General features: G+C 39.8%; 1 protein-coding gene across 2 annotated transcripts in view; it reads right to left on the bottom strand.

The window, feature by feature from the left end:
• The window catches only part of KIAA0319L (KIAA0319 like), a 99007-nt gene that overhangs the window by 45232 nt on the left and 28775 nt on the right, over positions 1 to 25000 (bottom strand). For both annotated transcript variants that reach the window (XM_077844804.1, XM_077844805.1), the window contains exon 3: positions 23040 to 23569. In XM_077844804.1, the coding sequence (XP_077700930.1) occupies positions 23040 to 23569 (530 nt within the window). The remainder of the gene's footprint in view (positions 1 to 23039; positions 23570 to 25000) is intronic.

The raw sequence follows: 25000 nt of genomic DNA, 5'->3' as shown, positions 1-25000 counted from the left end.
TTTCAGTTCTCAGCTCCTATAAATAAATCTGCTATAAATGTTTGAAATCTAAAGCTTTTGTTTTTTGTTTTTTAAATTTTTATTTATTTATTCATGATAGACAGAGAGAGAGAGAGAGGCAGAGACACAGGCAGAGAGAGAAGCAGGCTCCATGCACCGGGAGCCCGACGTGGGACTCGATCCCGGGTCCCCAGGATCGCGCCCTGGGCCAAAGGCAGGCGCCAAACCGCTGCGCCACCCAGGGATCCCTGAAATCTAAAGCTTTTGTAAACGTTATTAACTTATTTGGGGTAAATATTCAAAAGTATTTATTGCTGGTTACATGTAAGTATATGTTTAACTTTATAAGAAACTGAACTGTTACCTAAATGCCATCCTGCCTTTCTACCAGCAATGCATGAGAGTTCCAGCTGCTCCATAACTTCACCAGTACTTGGTATTCTTGGGTCTTTTTATTTTTTGTCATTCTTCGTGTTTTTTTTTTTTTTAATCATCTAATGGTATCTCCTGTGATTTAATTTGCATTTTTTGGATGACTAATGAGATTGAGTATCTTTTCATGTGCATATTAGCCAGTCATATATTTTCTTTGATGAAGTTTATTCAAATCTTTGTCCACTTTTTTTACAATTTTATTAAAGGCATAGCTGGCATACAATAAACTGAACATATTTAAAGTGTGCAATTTGACAAATTTTACCACACGTAAATAGCTATGAAACCATCGCCACAATCAAGATAATGAACATATCCATCATTTCCAAAGATTCTTCATCCTCCTTGGTAATCCCTTCTCCAAAGTCCCAGCCCCAAACAATCACTGCTCTGCTTCCAGGCACTATAGGTTAGTTTGCATCTTCTAGAGTTTTATATAAACAGAATCACATTGTATGTACTCTTTTTGTGGGCTTCTTCCACTCAGCAATATTATCTTGTTTGTTCATGTTGCTGTCTGTATCAATAATTGTTCCCTCATGATTGCTGAGTACCATTCTGTTATATGAGTATACCACAATTTGTTTATTCATTCACCAACAGCTGGACATTTGGGTTGATTCCAGTTTTTGCCTATTACAAATTGAGCTGATATAAATATTCCTCTACAAGTCTTTATACAAACATATCCTTTCATTTCTCTTGTGTAACTACCTATGGGTAGAACACCTGGTCATATGGAAGATATGCCTCTAACTTTTTAAAAAAACTGCCAAATTACTTTCCAAAGCTGTTGTGCGATTATATAGTCCCACCACCAGTATGAGAATTCCAGTTGTTCTACAGTCTTGCCAGAAATTGGTTTGGAAAGTCTTTTTAAGTTCAGTCATTATCCAAGTATGTAATGGCATCTTATTGTGGCTTTAATTTGCATTTTTCCTAATGATTAGGGATGGTATCTTTTCATGCACCTATTGGATATCTACTGTATAAATTCTTCAGTGAACTATCTGTTCAAATCCTCTGCTTTATTAGTTTTTTAATTAAGTTACAAGAGCTCTCTCTACATATTCTAGACACAAATATTTGTTAGGTATTTAATTTGCAAATATGTATGTAGTTTGCCTTTTCATTTTCCTTAGTGATATCTTTTAAATAACAAAAGTTTATAAATTTTAATTTATCATTTTTTTCTTTTATAATTCATGCTTTTAGTGATATTATTTAGTTTGCATATTTAGTGACAAGATCACAAAAAGGCTCTTCTGTGTTTTCTTTTACAAGTTTTATAATTTTAGCTCTTAAATTTAGGTCTATGATCCATTTTAAGCTAATTTTTCTGTATAGTATAAGGGTCAATGTTCCTGTTTTTTCATATCACTATCCAATTGTTTCAGTATTCATTTATTGAAAAGATTATCCTTTCCCCATCAATTTGCCTTGGCACATTAATTAACCATACTTGTATGGGTCTATTTCTGGACTCTATTCTGTTTCACTGATTTCATCTATCTTTACACCAGTACCACTGCTTTGATTACTGCAGCTCTACAGTAAGTCTTAAAGTTAGAGAGCTTAAGTTCTTCAACTTTGTTGTTCATTTTCAAGATTAGTTTGCCATTCTAAGTCCCAATCCCTGAATATGACTGTAACAGTTTCCTAGGGCTACCAAAATGTTTGCCCACAAACATTATGGCTTAAAACAACAGAAACTCCCTCACTCATGGTTCTAGAAGCTAAATGTATGAAATCAAGGCAGGACCACAATCCCTCTGAAGGCTTTTGGGGACAACCTTCTTTACCTCTTCCAAATCCCAGAGGCTCTTAGCATTTCTTGATTTGTGGCGACCCAACTCCAATCTGTATCTTCATCTTCACATGGCTGTCTTCCTTGTGTCTCTGTGGGTCCAAATCTCCCTTTCCTTCCTCATGTAAAGCTATCAGTCATTGGATTTAGGGTCTACCCTAAATAAAGAATGATATTCATCTCAAGGTCTCTAACTAACTTCATCTACAAAGATACTATTACCAAATAAGGGCAAAGCCTGAGGTTCCAGGAAGACATGATTTTGGAGGGAACACTATTACAATGGTATTATCTCTCATTTACTTAATTTCTCTCAGCAATGTTTTGTAGTTTTTGGTATATAGCTCTTGCACATATTTTGTTAAATTCATTCCTAAGAACTTCATGTTTTTGGATGCTATACATTTTTTAAAACTTTAATTCCCAATTATTCATTGCTAATATATACGCAATTTATTTTTGTATATTGGTCTTATATCCTGTAGCCTTTCTAAATTCACTTAATGAATAGATTCCTTGGAATTTTCTGGGTACATGATTCTATCATCTGTGAGTAAAGGCAGTTTTGCTTGTTCATCTCCAATATGTATCCCTTTAATTTCTTTTTCTTGCATTATTACATTGGCTAGGACACACAGTACAATGTTGAGTTAAAAGTGGTTAAAGACACTATTTGTTGGGTAATTGTCACCTCATTTTCCTTCGTATCTTTGAACATACATTCCGTTACATTTTTAAGTGTATTTTTAACAGCAGCATTGGTCTTGCTAAATCTGACAGCTGAATCTTCTCAGAATCATTTTTATTGAGTAATTTTTTCCCCTGAGTATGGGTCACACTTTACTGATTCTTCACATGTTTCCTAACATCTGGTTGGAAACTAGAAATTTTAGGTCATCTATTGTAACAGTTGGGGATTCTATTTTATTTTTCTGATGGGCTGTTATTTTTAGTAACTCCTCTGTACTTCAACTGAAGAATTAGAATCCCTCCACGGTATGTTGCCACTGACACCTCTGCTCAGTTTTTGTTTTTAATTCTTGTTTTTATTTTAGCCTGGCTTCCTAGGTGTCATTCCTATATCTGCATAGTTTAGCAATCAGCCAATGATTTAAGCAGAGGTCACTCAAACACATTACGTCTATAAAGCTTCATCCTCTGTCAACCCATCTGTGTGTTCCTCGGGGAATGCATTCAAAGTTGTAGCCACTTCTCAGCTCTCCTTTGATTTTTAGCTTTTACCAGGCTCTCTTAGGTTATCTTTTGCGCATGCAGGTAGTTTCTCATTCCCCAGCCAGGGATACATTGGGAGCTTATTTTAGCCCTTCTTTAGCTCTTATTTTCAAGATCTTACCATTAAGTTTCCAGCAGATCCATCACTCACCCTAACAGGCACAACCATCTCAAGTTAGCAAAGCTGTTGATTCTATCCGTTCATTCCCAACCACGTTTGCCAGTTTTAGTTGGCAAAGCTGTGAGTTTTCATCCTCTACCCCAAATCACGCCAACCTTCTAGAAAAGTTGCTGGTTTTCATGCCTAACCACACCCTGGTAAACTACATTTCTTGTCACTTGAGCTGGAGTGCAGGTAGACATTGATGGGGCAATGCCCCAGAGAGAAGACTGCAGACACCTGCTGTACTTGTTCAAAGTATTACCAGTTTTTCAAGATCAATTTGCTCAACTTGCTTTTGCCTCTATTATATTTTTAGAACAACTGGAAATACTTGCTTTTCGGCAATTCTGTCCAGTTTTATACTTCTTTTTTCAATGAGAAAATTAGGGGCCCTCTCATGATGCCATAAGTGGAAGTTATTCTCTCATTCTATTTTCCCATTTTTAAAGTTGTTTACATTTCTTTTGAAATTCTGTAATTGTTCACTAAAGCCATTTTCCTTTAACTTCCTTTAGTTTTCTGATTATATGTTGAAATCTTTGACTACTAACTCTGATATCTGAGTCAAACTAGAGTCAGTTTCCATTGACTGTTTCTTCCTCTTGAGTATGGGTCACTCTCTCTTGTTCCTTTGCATGTCTAACAAGTTTTTGTTTGAATATGGGACATCTATCTAACATATGGAGTGACTTTGGATTTTACTGTGTTTTCTTTCAGATTGTATTTTTTTTTTTTCCAAGTAGGGAAGTAACTTATCTGGACTTAAACTGTATAGTCTGCTTCCCCTGGAATGTGTAGCAACTGATATTTCTGTGTAATTCTTGTAGCTGCATTTTTAGCCTGGTCCCCTAGAAATGTTCTTGTTTAATCTGATGATTAGCCAAGAATTTTGCCATAGATTACACTCAGAATTGGGGCCTGCTGTCTCTGTACTGTCTTTGCTTCATGAGCTTACTCCCTAATTTTTCAGCCTTAGGCTCTGTACTCTGACTCCCTAAGTCAGGAAAAATTCAGATTTCTGCCACCGGTGCAACACAAGGTTGAGGAATTCAGAGATCACCTCTTTCAAAGATGGAAGCCCTGCCTCTCTGACCTCTGTTTTTTTTACCATGCTCTCTGGAACCTTCATGTGTGGTATGTGTAGTTTAGAGGTTCAGTCAGGGGTTTTAGTACAGTTTCTAGATAGGTTGTGGGTTTCACTATCTTCTGTGGTTTTCTTTTTTCTTTTTCCTTTTTTTTTTCTTCTGTGGTTTTCTTACTTTCCCCTTAAATTTTCAGGTAATTTTTCTATCCTGAACTCTGTTCTTTGCCAGTATAAGAAAATAAGACTGAGATTTTCCACTGCCACTTTCCTCTGCTATGGAGGTCAGTGAATGCCCTCAGGCAAAAATTTTAAAAAGCTGCAAACTAAAAAAAAATTAAAAATAAATAAAATAAAATAAAAAAATAAAAAGCTGCAAACTCACAATTCTTATCACTTCCAATTGCTGTTTTTCAAGAGTAAGCTCTCCTCTAGCTTTTGTCTGCTTTTGGATCCTTTCCAGTTTTTTTAAATATATATATTTTTACATATTTTAAAACTATTATCTGTGGGAGGATTCAGGAGACCACTTTACTCTGCCACCATTACTGGAAATTTCTCCTGAGGGGTGGATTTTAAAATATTAAGGATCTAATACTTGTGAAGCTAAAATGCATCTGGGTCTTGGAGAAAAGAAACTAAGATGACTCCCATGTTTCTAGCTTGACTTGAGGGACTAACTACAGTGGTGTCAAAAACTAAGACAGACTACAAAGGAGAGACTTTAGAAAATAACAGGCAAGTTATGTTTCAAACATACTGAACCTGAGGTACAGCTAGGAAATTCAAATAGAGACCCAGGGTTGGAATCAAGTTCCCAAAGATATCAGCTGAAGCCAAGGGAATAAATAAGCTTGCCCAAGAAGAGCAAGTAAGGAAAGGAAACAAGGCTTAAAAACAGAATACTTGGGAATAACAATGCTCCTGTAATGAGGAAAAATGTCAATTAATTAAAACTGACCCAGAAATAACAGAGATAACAGAACTGGTAGACAAAGGTATTAAAATAATTACTATGATTGCATTCCATATATTCAAGAAGCTATAGAAAAGACTGCATGACTGCATATACTAAATAGAGACACAAGTTATTTTTATTTTTTTAAGATTTTATTTTTTATTTATTTCAGAGAGAAAGTGAGAGAGAGAGAGAAAGCACAAGTGGGGTAGGGAGAAGCAGCCTGTCCCCTGAGAAGGGAGCCCAACTTGGGGCTTCATCCAGGACCCTGGTATCATGACCTGAGCCAAAGGCAGATGCTCAACTGACTGAGCCACCCAAGTGCCCCTAGACACAGATTTTTTTTTTAAAGACCCAAATTAGGGGCACCTGGGTGGCTCAGCTGGGTAAGCGTCCATCTCTTTGTTTCAGCTCAGGTCACAATCTTGAGGTTGTGAGTTCAAGCCCTATGTCAGGCTCTACACCCAGTGAGGAGTCTGTGTGAGATTCTTTCCCCCTTCTTCTCCCTCCCCCTCTGGTCCTCCTTCCTCACACTCTTGGCTCTAAAATAAGTAAGTAAAACCTTAAAAAAAAAAGACCTAAATCAAGCTTCTAGAGATGAATAATATAATGTCTGAGATGAAAAATGCACTGTAGAAATTTTTTTGAATCACTGCTCTGATGAAAGTACATTTATCCTGGCTTATGTATAAACACACACATAAAAATACACCGTAAAGATTTAATGGCAAGGTAGACAATGCAGAAGAAAATATCAGTAAACTTAAAGACATATCAACAGAAATGATTCAAAATGAAACATACAGAGAAAAAAAAGAAATGAACAAAGCAGCAGCAACTTGCAAAAAATTTCAAATATACTTCAAAATATGAATATACTTCAAAAAATTTCAAATATACTTCTAATTGGAATTCTCAAAGGAGAGACAGAAAAATATTTGAAAAAATAATGGTCAATAATTTCCAAATTTGATGAAAACTATAAACCCACATTTGAATATGAATTTGAGCTTATGCTCCAAGCATAAGAAACATAAAGAAAACCACACCAAAGAATAACGTAATAAAGTTATTTAAAACAGTTATAAAGAAAAAATCTTAAAAGCAGCCAGAGAAAAAAGACACATTATGTATAGAGGAAAAAAAATATAAAAATTACAGATTTTTCAATGAAACAACACAAGCTAGAAGACACTGTCACAGTATCTTTAAAGTATTGAAAGCGAAACAAAAAACAAAAAGAAAACCTCTGCCAACTTAGATTTACTTAAATAGCGAAATAATTTTTCAAAGAGGAAACTGAAATGAAGACTTTGCAGACATATGAAAGTTGAAAGAATTCACCACCACAAACCTACACTGCAAGAAATGATAAAGGCAGTTCTTCAAGACAAGGAAAAATGATACCAGACAGAAACCTGGCTCTACATAAAGTAATAAAGAGCACTGAAAATAGTAATTAATTGGTTATATATTTCTTCTTTTAATTTAAATCTCTTTAAAAGATACTTGGCTATTTAGGGCAGCCCCGGGTGGCTCAGCGGTTTAGCGCCCCCTTCAGCCCAGGGCATGATCCTGGAGACCTGGGATCGAGGCCCAGGTCGGGCTCCCTGCATGGAGCCTGTTTCTCCCTCTGCCTGTGTCTCTATGCCTCTGTGTGTGTGTGTGTGTGTGTGTGTGTCTCATGAATAAATAAATAAAATCTGTAAAAGAAAAAGATAACTGGCTATTTAAAGCAAAACTAATGGTAATGTATGCTATGGTTTATAACATATGCAGAAGTAAAATGTATGACAATAGAACAAAGACTGAACAAAGAAAATGGAAGAAAACTGTTGTTGTTGTTTTTTTAAGAGATTTTATTTATTTATTCATGAGACACACACAGAGAGAGGCAGAGACACAGGCAGAGGGAGAAGCAGGCTCCTCGCAGGGAGCCCGATGTGGGACTCGATCCCAGAACTCCAGGAACACACCCTGAGCCAAAGGCAGATGTCCAACCACTGAGCCACCCAGGCATCCCTAGAAGAAAACTGTTTCATTTGAAGGTAGTTCTTGATAAACTAATGATGTCAGCTATAAAAACTTTATATGCCAACCAGTAAAACCACGTAACAAAGAATTATAACTAGAAATTTTTTTAATGCTGCTGTAAAAAATTGCCACACACTTAGCAGCCCAGGCCATAAAAAATGTATTCTCTTAAGTTCTGCAGAATACTAATCCAGCACAGATCTCACTGGACTAAAATCAAGGGGTTAACAGGGGTATAGTCCTCTGTGGAGGCTGTAGGAGAGAATCCTTTTTCCTTGCTTTTTCCATTTTCTAGAGGCCATCCACTTTCCTTGGTTTATGGCCCCCTTCCTCTTTCTTCAAAGCAAGCAATGTTACATGTCTCTATGTCCTTCTTCCATAGTTACATCATCCTCTTCCACTTTTAAGCACCCTTATGTTTAAATTGGGCCTACCAGAAACTGCAGGATAATCTATTTTAAGGTCAACTTTTAACAACCTTAATTCCATCTGCAACCCCTCCTCCTCTTTGCTACATAACATAACAAATTCATAGGTTCCTGACAGTAGGACATTGACCTCCTTAAGGGGACCATTACTCTGTCTATTCCCACTAATAAATCAACAAAAGGAGATAAAATGGAATAAAAAAAATACTCAGTTTATTCAAGGGAGAGCATAAAAAAAGGAATAAAATGAATGAACACATGGAACAGAAATAAATACTAAGTAGGTAGATTTGAATCCAATCACATCAGTAGTCACATTAAATAGTCTATACACGCCAATTAATCAGCAGACATTGTCAGATTGGATACAAAGCAACATCCAGCTTATGCAGCCTATAAGAAATCTACTTAAAATATAAAAACACATATAGGTTAAAGGTAAAAACATGGAAAAAGATACATTATGCTAATACTAACCAAAAGAAAGCCTGATTGGCTATACTAATATCAGACAAAACAGATTTCAGAGCAAAGAATATTAAAAGAGATAAAGAAGATAATTTTATGATGATAAAAGGGTCAATTCACCCAGAGGACATAACAATTCTAAGCATTTACACAACTAATAAAACTTTCAAAGGACATGAAGCAGAAGCTGATCTAACCGGAGAAACATATATCCACAAATCCAATGTGCTCTTTCATTGCCTCTCTAAGTGACTAATAGAAACTGAGTAAGGATACAGAAGATCTGAACAACAGTAACCAATTCGGCCTCTTTGACATTTATAGAACACTCACCCAACCATAATAGCATAATAGCAGAATACATATTCTTTTCAAACACACAAGGAACATTTACCAGGATGGACCATTTTCTGAGCCAGAAAATTGGTCTCAATGCATTTAAAAGGATTCAAGTAAGGCAAATAATAAGAGACACTGAACTCTATGAAACAGAGGGGAGGTGGATGGGGTATGGGGTAACTGGCTGATGGGTATTAAGGAGGGCACCTGATGCAATGAGCACTGGGTGTTATATGTAACATATGAATCACTAAGTTCCACCTCTGAAATTAATTCAAAATTGTAAAAAAAAAAGGGGGCAATTCAAGTTATACAACATTCACTGCCTATAATACATTAAGTTACTAATCAATAATACCACAATATCTGGAACCTGTCTCCCAAAATATCTGGAAACTATATAACATACTTCTAAATAACCCAAAGGTCAAAGAAGTAGTCAAAAGAGAAATTTAAAAGTATTCTGAACTGAATGAAACTGTAAACACAAAATACAAAATTTGTATGATGCAGCTAAAGCAATACTTAGAAGGAAATTTATAGCTTTAAAATGCCTATGTTAGAAAAGAAGTCTCAAATTAATGATTGAGATTGTATCTTAAGAACCTAAAAAAAGGGATCCCTGGGTGGCGCAGCGGTTTGGCGGCTGCCTTTGGCCCAGGGCGTGGTCCTGGATATCCGGGATCTAATCCCACATCAGGCTCCCGGTGCATGGAGCCTGCTTCTCCCTCTGCCTGTGTCTCTGCCTCTCTCTCTCACTGTGTGCCTATCATAAATAAATAAAAGTTAAAAAAAAAAAAAAAAAAAAAGAACCTAAAAAAAAGAGGGCAGGTGGCTCAGCGGTCTAGCGCTGTCTTCGGCCCGGGGTATGATCCTTGAGACCTGGGATCGAGTCCCATGTCAGGCTCCCTGCGTGGAGCCTCTTTCTCCCTCTGCCTGTGTCTCTGCCTCTCTCCCTCTCAGTGTCTCTCATGAATAAATAAATAAAATCTTAAAAAAAAAAAAAAAAAAAGAACCTAGAAAAAGAGCAAATGAAATCTAAATTATGAAAAAGAAATAAGATTAAAGCAGAAATCAATAACAGAAAAGCACTAGAGAAAAATGAATGAAGCCAAAGATTAAGAAAATCTAGCAAGGGGCAGCCCAGATGGCTGAGGTTTAGTGCAACCTTCAGTCCAGCCTTCAGTCCAAAGGCGTGATCTCAGAGACCTGCGATCCAGTCCCGCATCGGGCTCCCTGCATGGAGCCTACTTCTCCTTCTGCCCCTCTCTTCTGTGAGTCTCTATGAATAAATAAATAAAATTTAAAAAAAAAGAAAGAAAATCTAGCAAGGCTGATGCAGGGAGAGAGGTGGGAAGGGAAAAAACACAAATTATCAATATCATAAATTAAAGAGGTAACATCACTACAGGTTCTACAGGTATTACAAGGGCAATAAGGGAATGCTGTGAGCACTTTATGCCAATACATTTGACTACTGGGATAAAATGCACAAATTCCCTAAAAAACACAAGCTGCCAAACTACATAGTTTGAATTTATAGGTTAAAATTTTCCTGCAGGGGTACCTGGGGGACTCAGTTGGGAAAGCACCCAACTCTTGATTTCAGCTCAGGTCATGATCTCAGGGTCATGAGATCAAGTCCCATGTCTGGCTCCATGCCTAAGATTTTCTCTCTCCCTTTCTCTCTGCCCCTCCCTCACTCATGCTCTCTCTATATATATAAAAAAAAATAAAAGTAAGGTAACATAAAGTAAAATAAAATAAAATAAAATTTTCCTGCAAAGAGCTCCAGATAGCTTCACTGGGGAACTATATTGAATATTTTAAGGAATAAATAGTACCAATTCTGCATAAACTTTCCCAGGAAATGAAAAAAGAGTAAAAACTTCTCAGCTCATTCTATAAGACTAGCATGACTTTGATGTTAAAATCACAGGCTAATATCCCTCATGAACACAGACTCAAAATTCATAACAAAATTTCAGTAAATCAAATATAACAATATATAGAAAGGATAATATGCCATGACTAACTGGGGTTTATCTCAGGAATACAAGGTAATTTAACACTCAAAATCAATCAAGTTATTTACCATGTTAACACACTAAAAACAAAAATCCATATGATCATGTCAATAAATATAAAAGAAAGAATTTGACAAAACCCAGCATTTATTCCTGATACAAATTCACATTTACTAGGAATAGGAAAGTATACTTTCACCACTTTTATTCAACATTGTAATAGGGATTCTAGCCAGTGCAATAAGCAAGTAAAAGAAATAAAAGACATCCACATTGGAAAAGAAGCCAAATGGTCTTTTTTCACAGACATCATTATAAAGAGAAAATGTAAGGGAACCTACAAAAAAACTACCGCAATGAATCAGTGAGTTTCCAAGGTCTCAGGATAGAAGATCAATATACAAAAAGTAATTGTATCTCTATACACTAGGAACAAACTGATTTTTTTTTTAAACAGTTTCTTTTGGGGGGCATCTTAGAAACTGAATTTTTTAAATGCCAATTATAATAGCACCAAAAATCTGAAATACTGAGAAATAAATGTGACAAAACATGTCCAGATCTGTACCCTGAAAAGTACAACACATTGCTGAGAGAAATTAAAGATGATGTAAATGAAAAGAAAGATATACTATATTCATGGATCTGTAGACTATTATTAGGCTATCAATTCCCTCCAAATGAGCTACAGCCTCAAGAAAATCCCAATCAAAATCCTAGAAGGAAAAAAAAAAAAATCCTAGAAGGCTTTTAAAAAATAAATTGATAAGATGATACTAAAATTTATATGGGAATACAAAGGACCTCAAATAGCCAAAAAATTTCTGGTAAGAACAAAGTTGTAAGATTTACACATCATCTGAATAAAAGACTTATTACAAAGCTATCATTATCAGGACGCCTGGGTGGCTCAGTCAGTTAAGCATCTGCCTTCAACTCAGGTCATAATCCCAGGCCCCTTGGATGGAGCCCCATATTGGGCTCCCTGCTCAGCTGGGAGACTGCTTCTTCCTCTCCCTCTGCCCCTCGCCCTACCTGTGCCTGCTCTCTCTAGCTCTCTCGAATAAATGAATAAAATCTTTTTTTAAAAAAACAGAAAAATAAATAAAAAGAAAGAAAGAAAGAAAGAAAAGAAAGAAAGAAAGAAAGAAAGAAAGAAAGAAAGCAAGCTATCAATATCAAGACAGTGTACTACTGGGGCACCTGGCCGGCTCAGTCAGTAGAATATATAGCTCTTGATAGATAATAGGTCATGAGTTTTTCGGGTTTTTTTTAAGATTTATTTATTTATTTATGATAGACATAGAGAGAGAGGTAGAGACACAGGCAGAGGGAGAAGCAGGCTCCATGCCGGGAGCCCGACGTGGGACTTGATCCCAAGACTCCAGGATTGCGCCCTGGGCCAAAGGCAGGCGCTAAACCGCTGAGCCACCCAGGGATCCCCATAGGTCATGAGTTTAAGTTAAGCCCCACACTGGGCTTAGAGCATTTAAAAAAAAAAAAAAAAAAAAAAAAAAAGAGTGTAGTGTTGATATAGACAATATATCCAATATAAACATATAAAATGATAGAAACAAGTAGAATCCAGAAATAGATTCACATACATATGGTTAACTGATTTTCAATGAAAGTGAAAAGCAATTCAGTGGAGAAAGGATAGAAAAAATATGATGCTAGCACAACTAGAAATTCATATGCCAAAAAACAAATAAAACCCTTCCATCCATAACTCCCACCATGTACAAAAACATTCTGGACCTAAATTTAAGAACTTAAAGCTATAACACCTCTAGAATTAGGAGAAAATCTAAAATACAATACCAAAGGCATGATCCATAAAGAAAAAATTGATAAACTAGACATCAAAATTATCTGCTCTTCAAAAGACACTAAGAAAATGAAAGACAAGCTACAGATTGAGAGAATATTTACAAATCAAATAGCTTATAAATGACTTATATGTAGAGGACATATGTAGGAGGACAACCCAGTTTTTTTAAATGGGGGGAAAAAACATTTTACCAAAAAATATATGAAAGGCAAATAATCAGGGCAGCCCTGGTAGCGCAGCGGTTTGGCGCCGCCTGCAGTCCGGGGTGTGATCCTGGAGAACCGGGATCGAGTCCCACGTTGGGCTCCCCCTGCATGGAGCATGCTTCTCCCTCTGCCTGTGTCTCTGCCTCTCTCTCTCTCTGTGTCTCTAATAAATAAACAAAATCTTAAAAAAAAAAAAAAAAGGCAAATAATCACATGAAATGATGTTCCACATCATGAGTTATGAAGACAATGCAAAGAAAAACTATAATGAGCTACTATTACACACCTATTACAATGTCAAAATTAGACTCACCATACAATGTTTTGGTGAGAATGTGGAACACCTAGAACTTTTCATGTTACTAATGGGAATGTAAGATGGTACAACTGTTTGGAAGAAGCAGTTTGGCGGTTTCTTATAACATTAAATGTATACCTACACTGACCCAGCCACTCCAGTCCCAGGTATCCAAGAGAAATTGAAGCATATTCCCAAAGACTTTTACACAAATGTTCCTAACAGCTTTACCTGTAGCCAAAAATCTAGAAACAATCCAAACATCCATCAACAGGTAAATAGATAAATGATATATCGATGCAGTGAAATACTATTTAGCAATTAATGGGAACCAACCACATACTGTGATGAACATCCAAATGTTATGCTTAGTCAAAGAATCCCGACTCAAAAGACTACATATTGCATGGTTCCCTTTATATGTAAAGTCTAGATAAGGCAAATTTATAGAGAGAGCAGATTAGTGGATGTTAATGGGGCTGGGAAAGGAAGTGGGGATGGCACAAGGGAAGTTTCTGGGGTAACAGAAATGTTAATAAACTGGATTGTGGTGATAAGATACAAGTCTATACTTACTAAAATTACTGAATTGTATGCTTAAAAGGAGTGAGTTTTATGGTATATAGATTATACCTCAATGGAGTTGTTAAAAATAAGAGTACATAATGTATGATTCCATTTATTTAAAAATTCTAGAAAATCTATAATAAGCTAAAGCAGATTAGTGGTTGCCTAGGGATAAGGGAGGGAGTAGGAAGGACAGATTATAAAGGGACAGGAGGAAACTAGGGGTAATGGGTATGTTCATTACCTTTTTTGTGGTAATGGTTTTATGGGTACATATATGTTAAAACAAATCAAATTGCACACTTTAAACCTGTACATACAGTTTATGATATATCAATTACACTTCAATAAAGTCATTATTTTAGAAGTATGGTACCCAGAGAAGAGCAAGCATTCGGCATGGCTGGAGTGGAAAGCAGATGGAGTAACAAAAGAGCAGTTCATATAACCAAAAATGTATTTTTAATGGCTGCACAATTTCTACTTTCCCTTATTAGACAAACCGCTTCAATTTTTTAATTAAATAAATAGCATCTCATCATTGTGTGTAAAGCTCTTTATTTAGGAAACGTTGCTTTAGACTAGATTCCCAGAAATAGAAAAAGAGTATAAATATTTTTAAGCAGGCAGCCCTTGTGACTCAGCGGTTTAGCACCACCTACAGCCCAGGGCCTGATCCTGGAGACCTGGGATCAAATCCCATGTCAGGCTCCCTGCATGGAGCCTGCTTCTCCCTCTGCATGTGTCTCTGCCTCTCTCTCTCTCCTCTCTGTGTATTCTCATGAATAAATAAATAAAATCTTTAAAAATATATATATTTTTAAGCAAGGCAGGCAGATTTTTATTTTTAAAGAAAGAACTTGTTTATTATTTATTATTATTAATTTTTAAAGAAAGGAAGGGATGCCTGGGTGGCTCAGCAGTTGAGCATCTGCCTTGGGCTCAGGGTGTGATCCCAGGGTCCAGGATCGAGTCCCGCATCGGGCTCCCTGTGAGGAGCCCGCTTCTCCCTCTGCCTGTGTCTCTGTCTCTGTGTGTCTCTCATGAATAAATAAAATCTTTTGTAAAAAATAAAAATAAAAAAATAAAGAAACAGGAAGAGGAGATAGGGAGCAAATGATTTTACTTCAGAAACTACAGAGTAATACTAAAAATTTGTAGAGAATGATACAGCGTTGAAACTTGGGCGAAATTTCCTTGGGCCATTTTTTTACTGGCACTTGACAGAAATCATAAAAACCAACCTAATTCCAAACTAACCATAAGTCATATAATCATGCCCCCAGGTGTAGACCTGTTTCATCTTCAAAGCAGCTTTGTCAAAAAAAAAAAAAAAAAGAAAAAAGAGAAAAGAAAGAAAGAAAGAAAGAAAGAAAGAAAGAAAGAAAGAAAGAAAGAAAGAAAGAAAAATTAAAGCAGCTTTGTTCAGAATGATGCAAGGCTTCTATACACATTCTCTTTCTCCATATTGCTATTTCTCCCTCCCTCCTTCTCCTGCTTCTTCCTTCTCCCTTCCTCCGAGGCCCCACTTGGAGCTGCCCTCTCCTAATCAAGCAAGCCAACCCAGTGATTAATACCATAATTCGAGATGACTCGAAAAACCTCCATCATGAGCTACCATTTTGAGTATCAGAAGTCTGCAGGGCCCGCACAGGATGTTCACACTTACCAGGGTCATGTCATCACAGTCCAGGTAGGGGGCCCTCCTTGGTAATACACATGCTACCCAGGTGACTACTTAATACTAAAGAATGGGGGCAGCCCAGGTGGCTCAGCGGTTTAGCGCCCCCTTCAGCCCAGGGCGTGATCCTGGAAACCCGGGATCGAGTCCCACGTCCGGCTCCCTGCGTGGAGCCTGCTTCTCCCTCTGCCTGTGTCTCTGCCTCTCTCTCTCTCTCTGTGTCTCTCATGAATAAATAAATAAAATCTTAAAAAAAAAAGATGATGTTAATTATTAAAAAAATACTAAAGAATGGTTCACAAACATTGAATTTTCAACACATTTTGATTGGTGTCACAACTGTATTCACATAAAATAAAAACTACCACTGTCATTAACAAAAATCCTACTACAGTAAAGACAGTGTCCTCCTGCAACAGCAAAGCCAATGGGGTTTAAAGACATATCCCAACCAGTTCTCAGCAACTGAAGCTGCGGCTGGAGAAAAGAGTGGGGTTTATCTCTGTAGTAGTTACAAAGTTAGGCCTCCTCATAATCTCCTGCAGGAGTGTTAGCTAAAAGCTGGTTTTGAGACTTTGTTCCCATGGCTCAAGTTGTGCCAGTTAGTAAGGCTCTGCTAACCCATCCACACTAAAGCATTCATTACCTCTTGCCTCCTAAGTTAACAAAGTGGCCAACAAACACATTTTCAAATTCATTTGACATAGCAAAAGCCAAATAAGCAGATAAAAAGAACCAGAACACTTAGGAGATGAGAGCAGAAAGTGAGCAGTTATGGGGGAAAAATAAGGAAAAGGTATTATAGTCCAGGCACTAATACTTGTGAGAAAGGAACAGTACAATCGCAGGATCTCTGCACACCCACACACAACAAGGACGTGGGCTGCCCAATTTTTCTCTTGATGCAATAAGCCAGTCACGTGAGGTTAGAAACGGGGAGTGGAGGGCTGGGGTGGCGGGGGCGCTTCGCCTATATGCACGCACACAGAAGGGCGCTGATCACCAAGGCGCAGGAGAGCCACGCAAATTATCCAGGCCAGAGGGCTGGAAGGGCGTGTGGGGCTAAACAATTTTTGGTGAAAGTTATTAGCCTGTCTGCTGCTCAAGTAACTGAGAATGAGGATCTGGGGAGAACTAGGCCCTGAGAAATTCCAAAGATGTCAGGAAATAACAGAAGAATAAATGAGCCCTTGGCAAAAGTTTCACAAGCTAAAGGATTACAAGAAAGATTTTTTAAAAACAAAAACAAAGTGATCAAGCAAAAAACCCTGAAAACCAAACCAAACGAAAAACCTGGAAGAAGAGAAACAGAACTGCTTGGGTTTCTGTCTTAGGTTATGCAAGGCTCTTCTCTGTCACTGCCTACACCCTACACCTCTAACTGCTGGTAAGCTTTAGTAAGCTCCGGCTTTATGTAGAGTCAGCACAAGAATCTTCCGCAGTGAAAAAGGCAACAGAGAGGTGCCCAAAGGCTTGACTTCTTTCTCCTCGCAGTCCTCTGTCCCACAGGAACGCGCTGGCTTCTATGGGTTGAAATGCTGTGGCTGTTGTCTGGAAACGGGGGGATGGTGGTGGCAGAGAAAGGAGCACCTCCTGAAGCCAAACCTTGTATGTGGGGATACCTAACTGCACCTTCAGTTCCTGAGCTCCGAGAACACTCCTCCTCCTTCACAAAGCTGGGCTGGCAGCAGTTAATTGCCAGTGGCTGAACTGCAACAAGCTCCTCCTGCCAATAACTCAAAGGTTCCCAGCACAGAAAGGATAAAATACTTAAACCAAGCAGTACAAGCCTCTCCTTCTTTAAGCTGATAAACGGGAATAAATTGGTGACATTCCTTTCCATTTCTGGAATTGCAAAAGGTCCATAATACCTGCTCTTAGATACAATATATGGATGTTTCCAAAAGGAATGAAGAATGCTACTGACCCAATGCCTTTGCAGGATTGCAGGCATCGCAGGCAAGATGAGCAATGTAGGATACGATTTCTTACCACTTTGGAGGCAGAGTTGCTTGACCTACCTTAGTGCGAACAGTACAAACTAGAAACTAGTACCGCTAGCCAGCCATCCCTAATTAGAAGGAGAAGATCTGCAGCGTTTATACTTCTTTCCCTTTCCCTAGTGCATTAAGCAGAGGTTTCAATTGCAAGGCCTCTCCTAAAAGAAATGTCTACCAGTTCATCATCCTGAATGCACAAGGTGGTTCTAGCACCTACGGCCTTCAGGATAAGCTCCTAAGCGTGGCATGTAAGGTCAAATGTAATCTGTATGGAGCTGAAGCCTTCACTCTGCCCTATTTTTTTTAACAGTGCCTGCAGTTCTCAGCAAGCAATGCCAATCTACATAATGCCTCTGTGCAACACTGCACCAACGCCCCCCTCCCACTCTTGGGGCTCACAGTTCAAGTTCAATATTCCTCCCCCCATGTCCACCCCCTCTCCATGTTAGACCATAAAACTCCAGATTCTTTTCACTAGTATCAATTTCTTGCCCCTGTCCACTGCAGGTGAACAAGAAGAGAAACAACCCCCCTACTAGCCCAGACAACACAGTCCCAGGATCTTCCTTCCAGGGTACACGTGAATTCCCTAAGGCCCAAATTTGAATTTTCACCATCTTCCAGGACACTGTCACATTACCATATTTCTCATTTTACTGGTCTATTTCTCATTTTACTGATCATGATCATCTGGGATTGTGCTGGAGCCAACTCATCTGAGCTGGCTGTGCCCATGTCTCCCAACTCTTTATTCTGTGATTCATGTCGGCATCTCCAAACTAGTCACGATGGTTGTATTTACACGATGGAAACTGCCAATGTCTACAACTCAGGGCTTGTTGTTTTTTTTTTTGGGGGGGGGGGTGGTAAGTATGGGGGGGAATCCAGCTGTTAAACATTTACTACATCATAATGTTTTCCCTAAATGACCTATACTTCCTCTCCTGTGAGACTTAACTTCCTTTTCTTTCTCCCCCCAAATTGCATTGAATCACTTAGAATTTCTCTTCTATGATCAAAAATCACCTAGATGCTCAGTCATTTCATGCTTTATTCCCTATGCCTCCTGCAGGACAGGCTACAGAACTTGCAGGATACAGTACAAAATGAAAATGTGGGGTCCCTGTTCAAAAAGTATTCAGAATTTCAAGACAATGACAGCAGAGCAGTAAACCGAGAACAGGGTCTTTCTAAATGTGGGGACTTGTACAGCTGCACAGGTCCTGTGCCCATAAAGTGGTCCCTGACCACCTATTCTTAACTGTGAGTGTGCGCTTCCCTAAGGATACTATTTCCCACATTATCTCTGCAGTATGAGGGCCCCTTACTCTCCCCACATTTCAGGATCGAAGGTGGGTTCATATTTTACTTGCTCCCCCCTCCCCAATGCCCTTTGCAGACCATTCCTCTTCTGGTTTTTCTGTAAAACCTCTCCCCTCTGCCATCTTGTTGCACATCAACTCTCACCACAGCTGTCCTCTCCCCCTCCTACTTTGCTAAGGGCTTTGACATCTGGCTCTCAAAACTCCTCTTTACCCCAAGTCCCTGCTTCAAGAGTAATAGGGTTAAGAGGACAGACTGGATAGAATCAGACTACCTAGGTTCAAGTCGTGGTACTAACTATATACCAGCTGTTGTTGCCTTGGCCATGCTCCTTAACCTCCCTTTCCCTGAGTTTCCTCATTTATAAAATAGAGATGGTCAGTAGTACTTCATAGGATTTGTTGTATAGATTAAGAGTTTAAACATATCAAGGGTCAGAACAGTACCTGGCACATAGTAAGTGCTCACTCAGTAAACATTAGCTACTGCTATCATCATCATCATCATCATCATCATCACTAAAGTCTATCTCAGTCTCCATGGATAACCCTGCTTCCTGAGTTCTTTGAGCTCCTTGTCTCCAACTTCTACTCTACGCTGCCTCAGCAACCCTCTTCCATAGCTACACCTGGATCCTACAATCACCAGAACCTCTCCCCCTCCAAAATCTTAAATTCAAATATTTCATCCTCTGAGGACTACTTCCAGTCTTCCAGAACCCATTTACTGTGCCCCCCATATCTGCCTCTGATTGAAACCCCTAATGCCAAACTCCTCTATCATAGTCCCTCCTTTATCTGCCTCTTCTTATAGTCTCTCCTTAACCCACTCTCTTGACAACAACCTCAATTTCCTTCTGCACCAGACTGGTGAAGTTCCAACCTTGGGGAAATCAGACTATCAGCCTTTTCTTGACAGGGCTCCTGAGAGCTCCTGAGGAGACTCACACAACCTCGGCAATCAGTACCACTGTTATAAATTTGTAGTCTCCATTGTCAGTGCCACCAGCCATCTATTTCCTTACCTGCTTGGCTGTCTCCTTGTTCAAAGTGCTGTTTCAGATCCTGATCACTCTCTCCAAACCTCTGATTTTACTGCCCACTACCACTGACCTGTGCCCACTTCACCTATCTCTGCTTTTACCCCCAGGAAATGACCTATCCCACAACAGAATAACAGGAATGTGACTAGAATGACCACGATTTCCTCCTACTAGACCCATAAACCCACTTTAGCTACACCTCTATTCACCCATTTCTTCCTTCCTATCATAATCTCGGTCTTCTGCGCTCTGGATTCTAACCCACCTGGCCTCTAAGGCGCGGTTCTCAGTGTGTGTTTCTCAGACCAGCAGCAGCAGCACTCTCCAGGAACTTGGTGCAAATGCAAATTGTCAGGCCCCACTCTAGACCTACTAAATCAGAAACTCTGGAATTGGGGCCCAGCAGTCTGTTTGTAACAAGGCCTCCAGGTGACTCTGAAGGATGCTAAAGTTTGAGAATCACTGCTTTAAGGAAGTATTTGCTACTTATCCCCTTTCCTGTATATTTAACCTCTTTCTTCAGGGCAACAGTTCCCCGCCTGAAGAGCCTCCCTTCTGATTGCTCCACATACCTGCTTGCCCCTCTCCCATCTATTCACTGCACAGCAACATATCTGACCAAGTCATCCCCTGCTTAAAATTCTCTACTGACTTCTCACTGATCTGAAGATAAAGCCCAGTATCTTAAGAAGGCCCCAATGCTCCCCACAACTCACAAGTCTCTTCTTCCACCTTTGGCTCTCTCTATTGAACAAGCCCAGCTCGTCTCAATTTCTTGATCTTGCCATGCTCTAGGGCACCCAACAAACTTTAAAATTGTTCTCTTTCTGCCCAAAATATTCTGCCTGCTTCTCTTCCACACTCCTTCTACCACCTTCTACTTTCTTTACTTAGGGTATTTAAGTTTACCCCTAACTCTCGATTCAGTCCCTATTAGATGCTCTCACGTAGCATTCTGCACTTACCCTCTCAAACCCACATCAAACTTAAAATTATTTAACTATTATAAGTGTAATGTTTGTTTTCCATACCAGAGCATAAGCTCTGTTGGGGTACAAATCATGTCTACCTTATTTACTATAATATCCCTAGTGGGGATGCCTAGATGGCTCAGTGATTGAGCGTCTGCCTTCAGCTTGGGTCATGATTCCGGGGTCCTGGGACTGAGTCCCGCAGCAGGTTCCCTGTGGGGAGCCTGCTTCTCCCTCTGCCTGTGTCTCTCATGAGTAAGTAAATAAAAAATCTTAAAAAAAATATTCCTAGTGCCTAGCTTAGTATAACACCTTGCACACAGTAAATGTGCAATAAATATCTGCCAACTGACTGAGCCTTTGCATACACTGTGCCTCTGTCCAGAATGTTTTTCACTACCTTTAATCTCCCAGCGAAATCTGACACATCTTTCAAGAAATAAATTAAAGATGGCTACCAGACAGGAGGTGAGCAGGAGGGATGGGTGAAATTGGTGAAGGAGATGAAGGGTACACTTACCTTGATGAGCACCAGGTGATGCATGGAACCAGGGAGTCACTATCCTGCACACCTGACACTAACCTAACACTGTACCTTTTCCACACTGGGCTTAGAATTTTAAAAGAAAAAAAAAGAATTTTAAAAGATTTTATAATCTAGTGTAGGTAATAAACACCTAAAGAGAAAAAAGAAATAATACAAATGTTTCTGAAAAAAAAAAAAAAAACAAATGTTTCTGTGAAGCCTTCCCTGCACATACACACCACCTACCTGCTCAAGTGAGTCACTTCCTCTTTCCTATTCCTATTAAATTGTGTACATAACTCTACTAATGCAATAACTATACACCATTGTAAATACCTGTCTTTGTGTCTGGGTCTCCACTGGACTGTCAACTCCCTGAGGGCATGGACCATCTCTTGCTCACCTCTGCACCTCGTGCTTAGAAAAGTACCTCCTGGGCAGCCCCGGTGGCTCAACGGTTCAGCACTGCCTACAGCCCAGGATGTGATCCTGGAGTCCCGGGATCGAGTCCCACATCAAGCTCCCTGCGTGGAGCCTGCTTCTCCCTCTGCCTGTGTCTCTGCTTCTCTCTCTCCTCTCTGTGTATTCTCATGAATAAATAAATAAAATCTTAAAAAAAAAAAAGTACCTCCTCACGTTGACAACACATGTCTAAATGTTTATGGGTGTGTTAAACCTAAGACTGTACCTCTAATATTGCACTGAGATGTTTTTTTCCTAAGATTAAATCTGGATTCCAATTCTAGGTTTGTTATTCATTAGCTGCACAAACTGTTTAACCTCTTTGGGCCTCGGTTTCCTCACTAGGAAAATGGGGCTAACAGTACCAACTTGGAAATACTGCTATGGAAATTAAACAAAATGACACTGTACAACAATTAGCACACACAGTGCCTGGCATGTAGTAGCCTCCCCACTCTGGCTTCAGCTTGATAGAGACAACTAGGACAAAACAAATACAAAAATAAGCCACAGCAATCAAGGGAGGCTGAGTGCAGAATGAGTCACTGCTTTTAATCATTTGCTCAGGAAGATCAACAACGAAGAAACATAATATGCAGAATAAACCCTACTGGTGGTATCCCCCTTGGCATATAAAGCTTGGTAAGAACTCACCCCAGAGACTCTTGGCTAATAGCCACATCTGGCTCCTTACCCCAGTAGGTCAGGTCTTAGTCTAAGGTGCTAGGAATGGCTACTTTAGACTGGAAAAGAAGCCACCCCATAAGGAAGGTGTTTACATGTGGGAGATGGGGAAGAGGGAGGAGAGCTTGAATGTAACCACATCTATCAAGTGTTTTGCAGTCTGGCAGAAAATACCACAGACTCGTTGGTGAAGACAGCACAGAACTGTACTTACCTGTAGCCAAGAACCAGCTTAGACTAGATAACAAGCACATTTCTGCTTTTACAATGGTCAGACTTGCATGCGGTGAACATCTCTAGGGTCCAATTATGCTTGTACATCTGGGCAGCACCCACAAAGATGACACCAGGCAGCTTTAAACATACACTCCTCAGCACAGAGTGCTGCCCACAAGCACCAGCTTTGCTGCTCATGTGTGCCAAATGTAAAAGCAGATTTAACAGTTTCTCTGTTCCTTATTCATAATGTGCTTACCTCTGCAGAACCACTGGTATTCAGATAACCTACTTCCTTGGAGTCATTCATTTCAGAATGCTGTGTCACTATATGTGTGGTTACTTCTTCGCTGGGACTCTCTCTCTTCCAAAGCTTCCTGGTTAAGCTCTGATGGTCACTGGAAGATACAGTGGGTCTGAGCAGAGCTCTGGGTAGTCTCTGTCTCCTCCAAGATGTTCTGCTCCAACCTAGCCCCAAAATATGTGGTACATCATCTTCAGGTGGAAAGCCCAAGTCATCTGCAGTTTGGAACTTTTTAAAAAACACCAGCATGGAATTGGAAGAGTCTGTCCTAAAAGCCCGGCAGCTCTGGGGACTGCTGCAGTCTGCCTGAATGCACATCCCTTCTAACCACCAAAAGGCATGGCAAGAAGAGTCCTGGCAGCAGGCAGCCCAACACAACTGGAGAGAGGAGGTTCCTTCAAGAAGCCGGAGGTGATTTTCTCCCCCAGATCTCAGGCCAACTCCAAATTCTGTCTTCGCTTGCTGGCACCTGCTCTCACTGGCATCTAAAAACAAGGAATGAAAACATTTTAAGATGTAATAAAAACAGACTACTGCTCTGTAAAGAGCCCTGAACACCAACATTTAAGGCTATTTTGAAGACTGGTTTTTAAGAGGGTGGGAAAGCTGTCTAGTAAGTGGAACAGAAGAAGCAAAATAGAGGGTTTTTTGGCTCAGGATGCTTTAGCTTGTAGAAGTACTGTTCCGCACCCATCACTGGTTCCCCTTCTCAATGAGTCCCTTCCACAAAGACCTTTTATACAGAACTCCAGTTCGTGAAACAGAAAAAAAACCAAACAGAACAGTTCTAGGGGATCCCTGGGTGGCGCAGCGGTTTGGCGCCTGCCTTTGGCCCAGGGCGCAATCCTGGAGACCCGGGATCGAGTCCCATGTCGGGCTCCCGGTGCATGGAGCCTGCCTCTCCCTCTGCCTGTGTCTCTGCCTCTCTCTCTCTCTCTCTCTCTCTCTCTCTGTGTGACTATCATAAATAAATAAAAATTAAAAAAAAAAAAAAGAACAGTTCTTCTGGAGGAAGTATAGGGAGGGATGGGCAGAGGCCCGCCACTTGGCCCTTCACTCACGTCCTGGCATTTCTCAGGGATGGTGTGAGCCCCACAAGACCAGGACAGGGAGCGAAACAAGAACAGCTCCCCCTCTGCCCCACGCTGACCTGCAGCAACACACACAGGCCTCGTGGCCTCCTACAGGTTATAGGTGTACCCACTTTCTAACCAATCGTTTGCCAGAGCCAGGTGGTTTTGCACATCACGGTAGCAGCCAGGGCAGAGGTCAGATTACCAAGAAGTTTAATGAGCAGAATTTGCTAGAATGAACTTCCTACTGACAAGCCGTGTCATGATAAGAAATAAAGGAACAGGAGTACAACAGTGACCTACCTACTGTGGTGAACATAAATAGCATGGTTCAAAATTCGGGCTAATGTTGCTTCTGGATAAACTTCTGGGCTACTGAATTATGTCAGGCGTGGCATTAATTTTCCTGAGGTATTACCTCACCTCTGTGTTCGTAGATGAAGAGAAGTCAAAGCATGTTCTAAATGAAAGCTGTTATACAGAGTTCATGTAAGGTCCTAGTTACATGGGTATCTGCACCAACTATGGTCGGGGTTATACGGGGCCAGAACCAGGGGGAGGCAAGATAGCTGCCTCGCATACAGAACCTATGAAGGTACACACTTTCAGAGTCACGTAAGTAGAGTTGGCTCACCCCATCTTGAGAGTGAGGGCCTCCTTGAAGTTTGCGCCCTAGGTGTCTCTTTCTTCACCCTAGCCCTGGCCCTGGGGTTAGAACGTAAAATATATTTTAAAATGACACACAGAAAATGTGCAGTAGAATCAAAACACTGAAGAGGTAGATAATCATGGATGCGTGTACACAAAACCGAAAGGGGGCTCTGACTAACCCAAAACAACAAC

The sequence above is a fragment of the Canis aureus genome, chromosome 13 (assembly GCF_053574225.1).
Source record: "Canis aureus isolate CA01 chromosome 13, VMU_Caureus_v.1.0, whole genome shotgun sequence".
Taxonomy (NCBI): Eukaryota; Metazoa; Chordata; class Mammalia; order Carnivora; family Canidae; genus Canis; species Canis aureus.
This window is presented reverse-complemented; position numbering and strand designations above follow the sequence as displayed.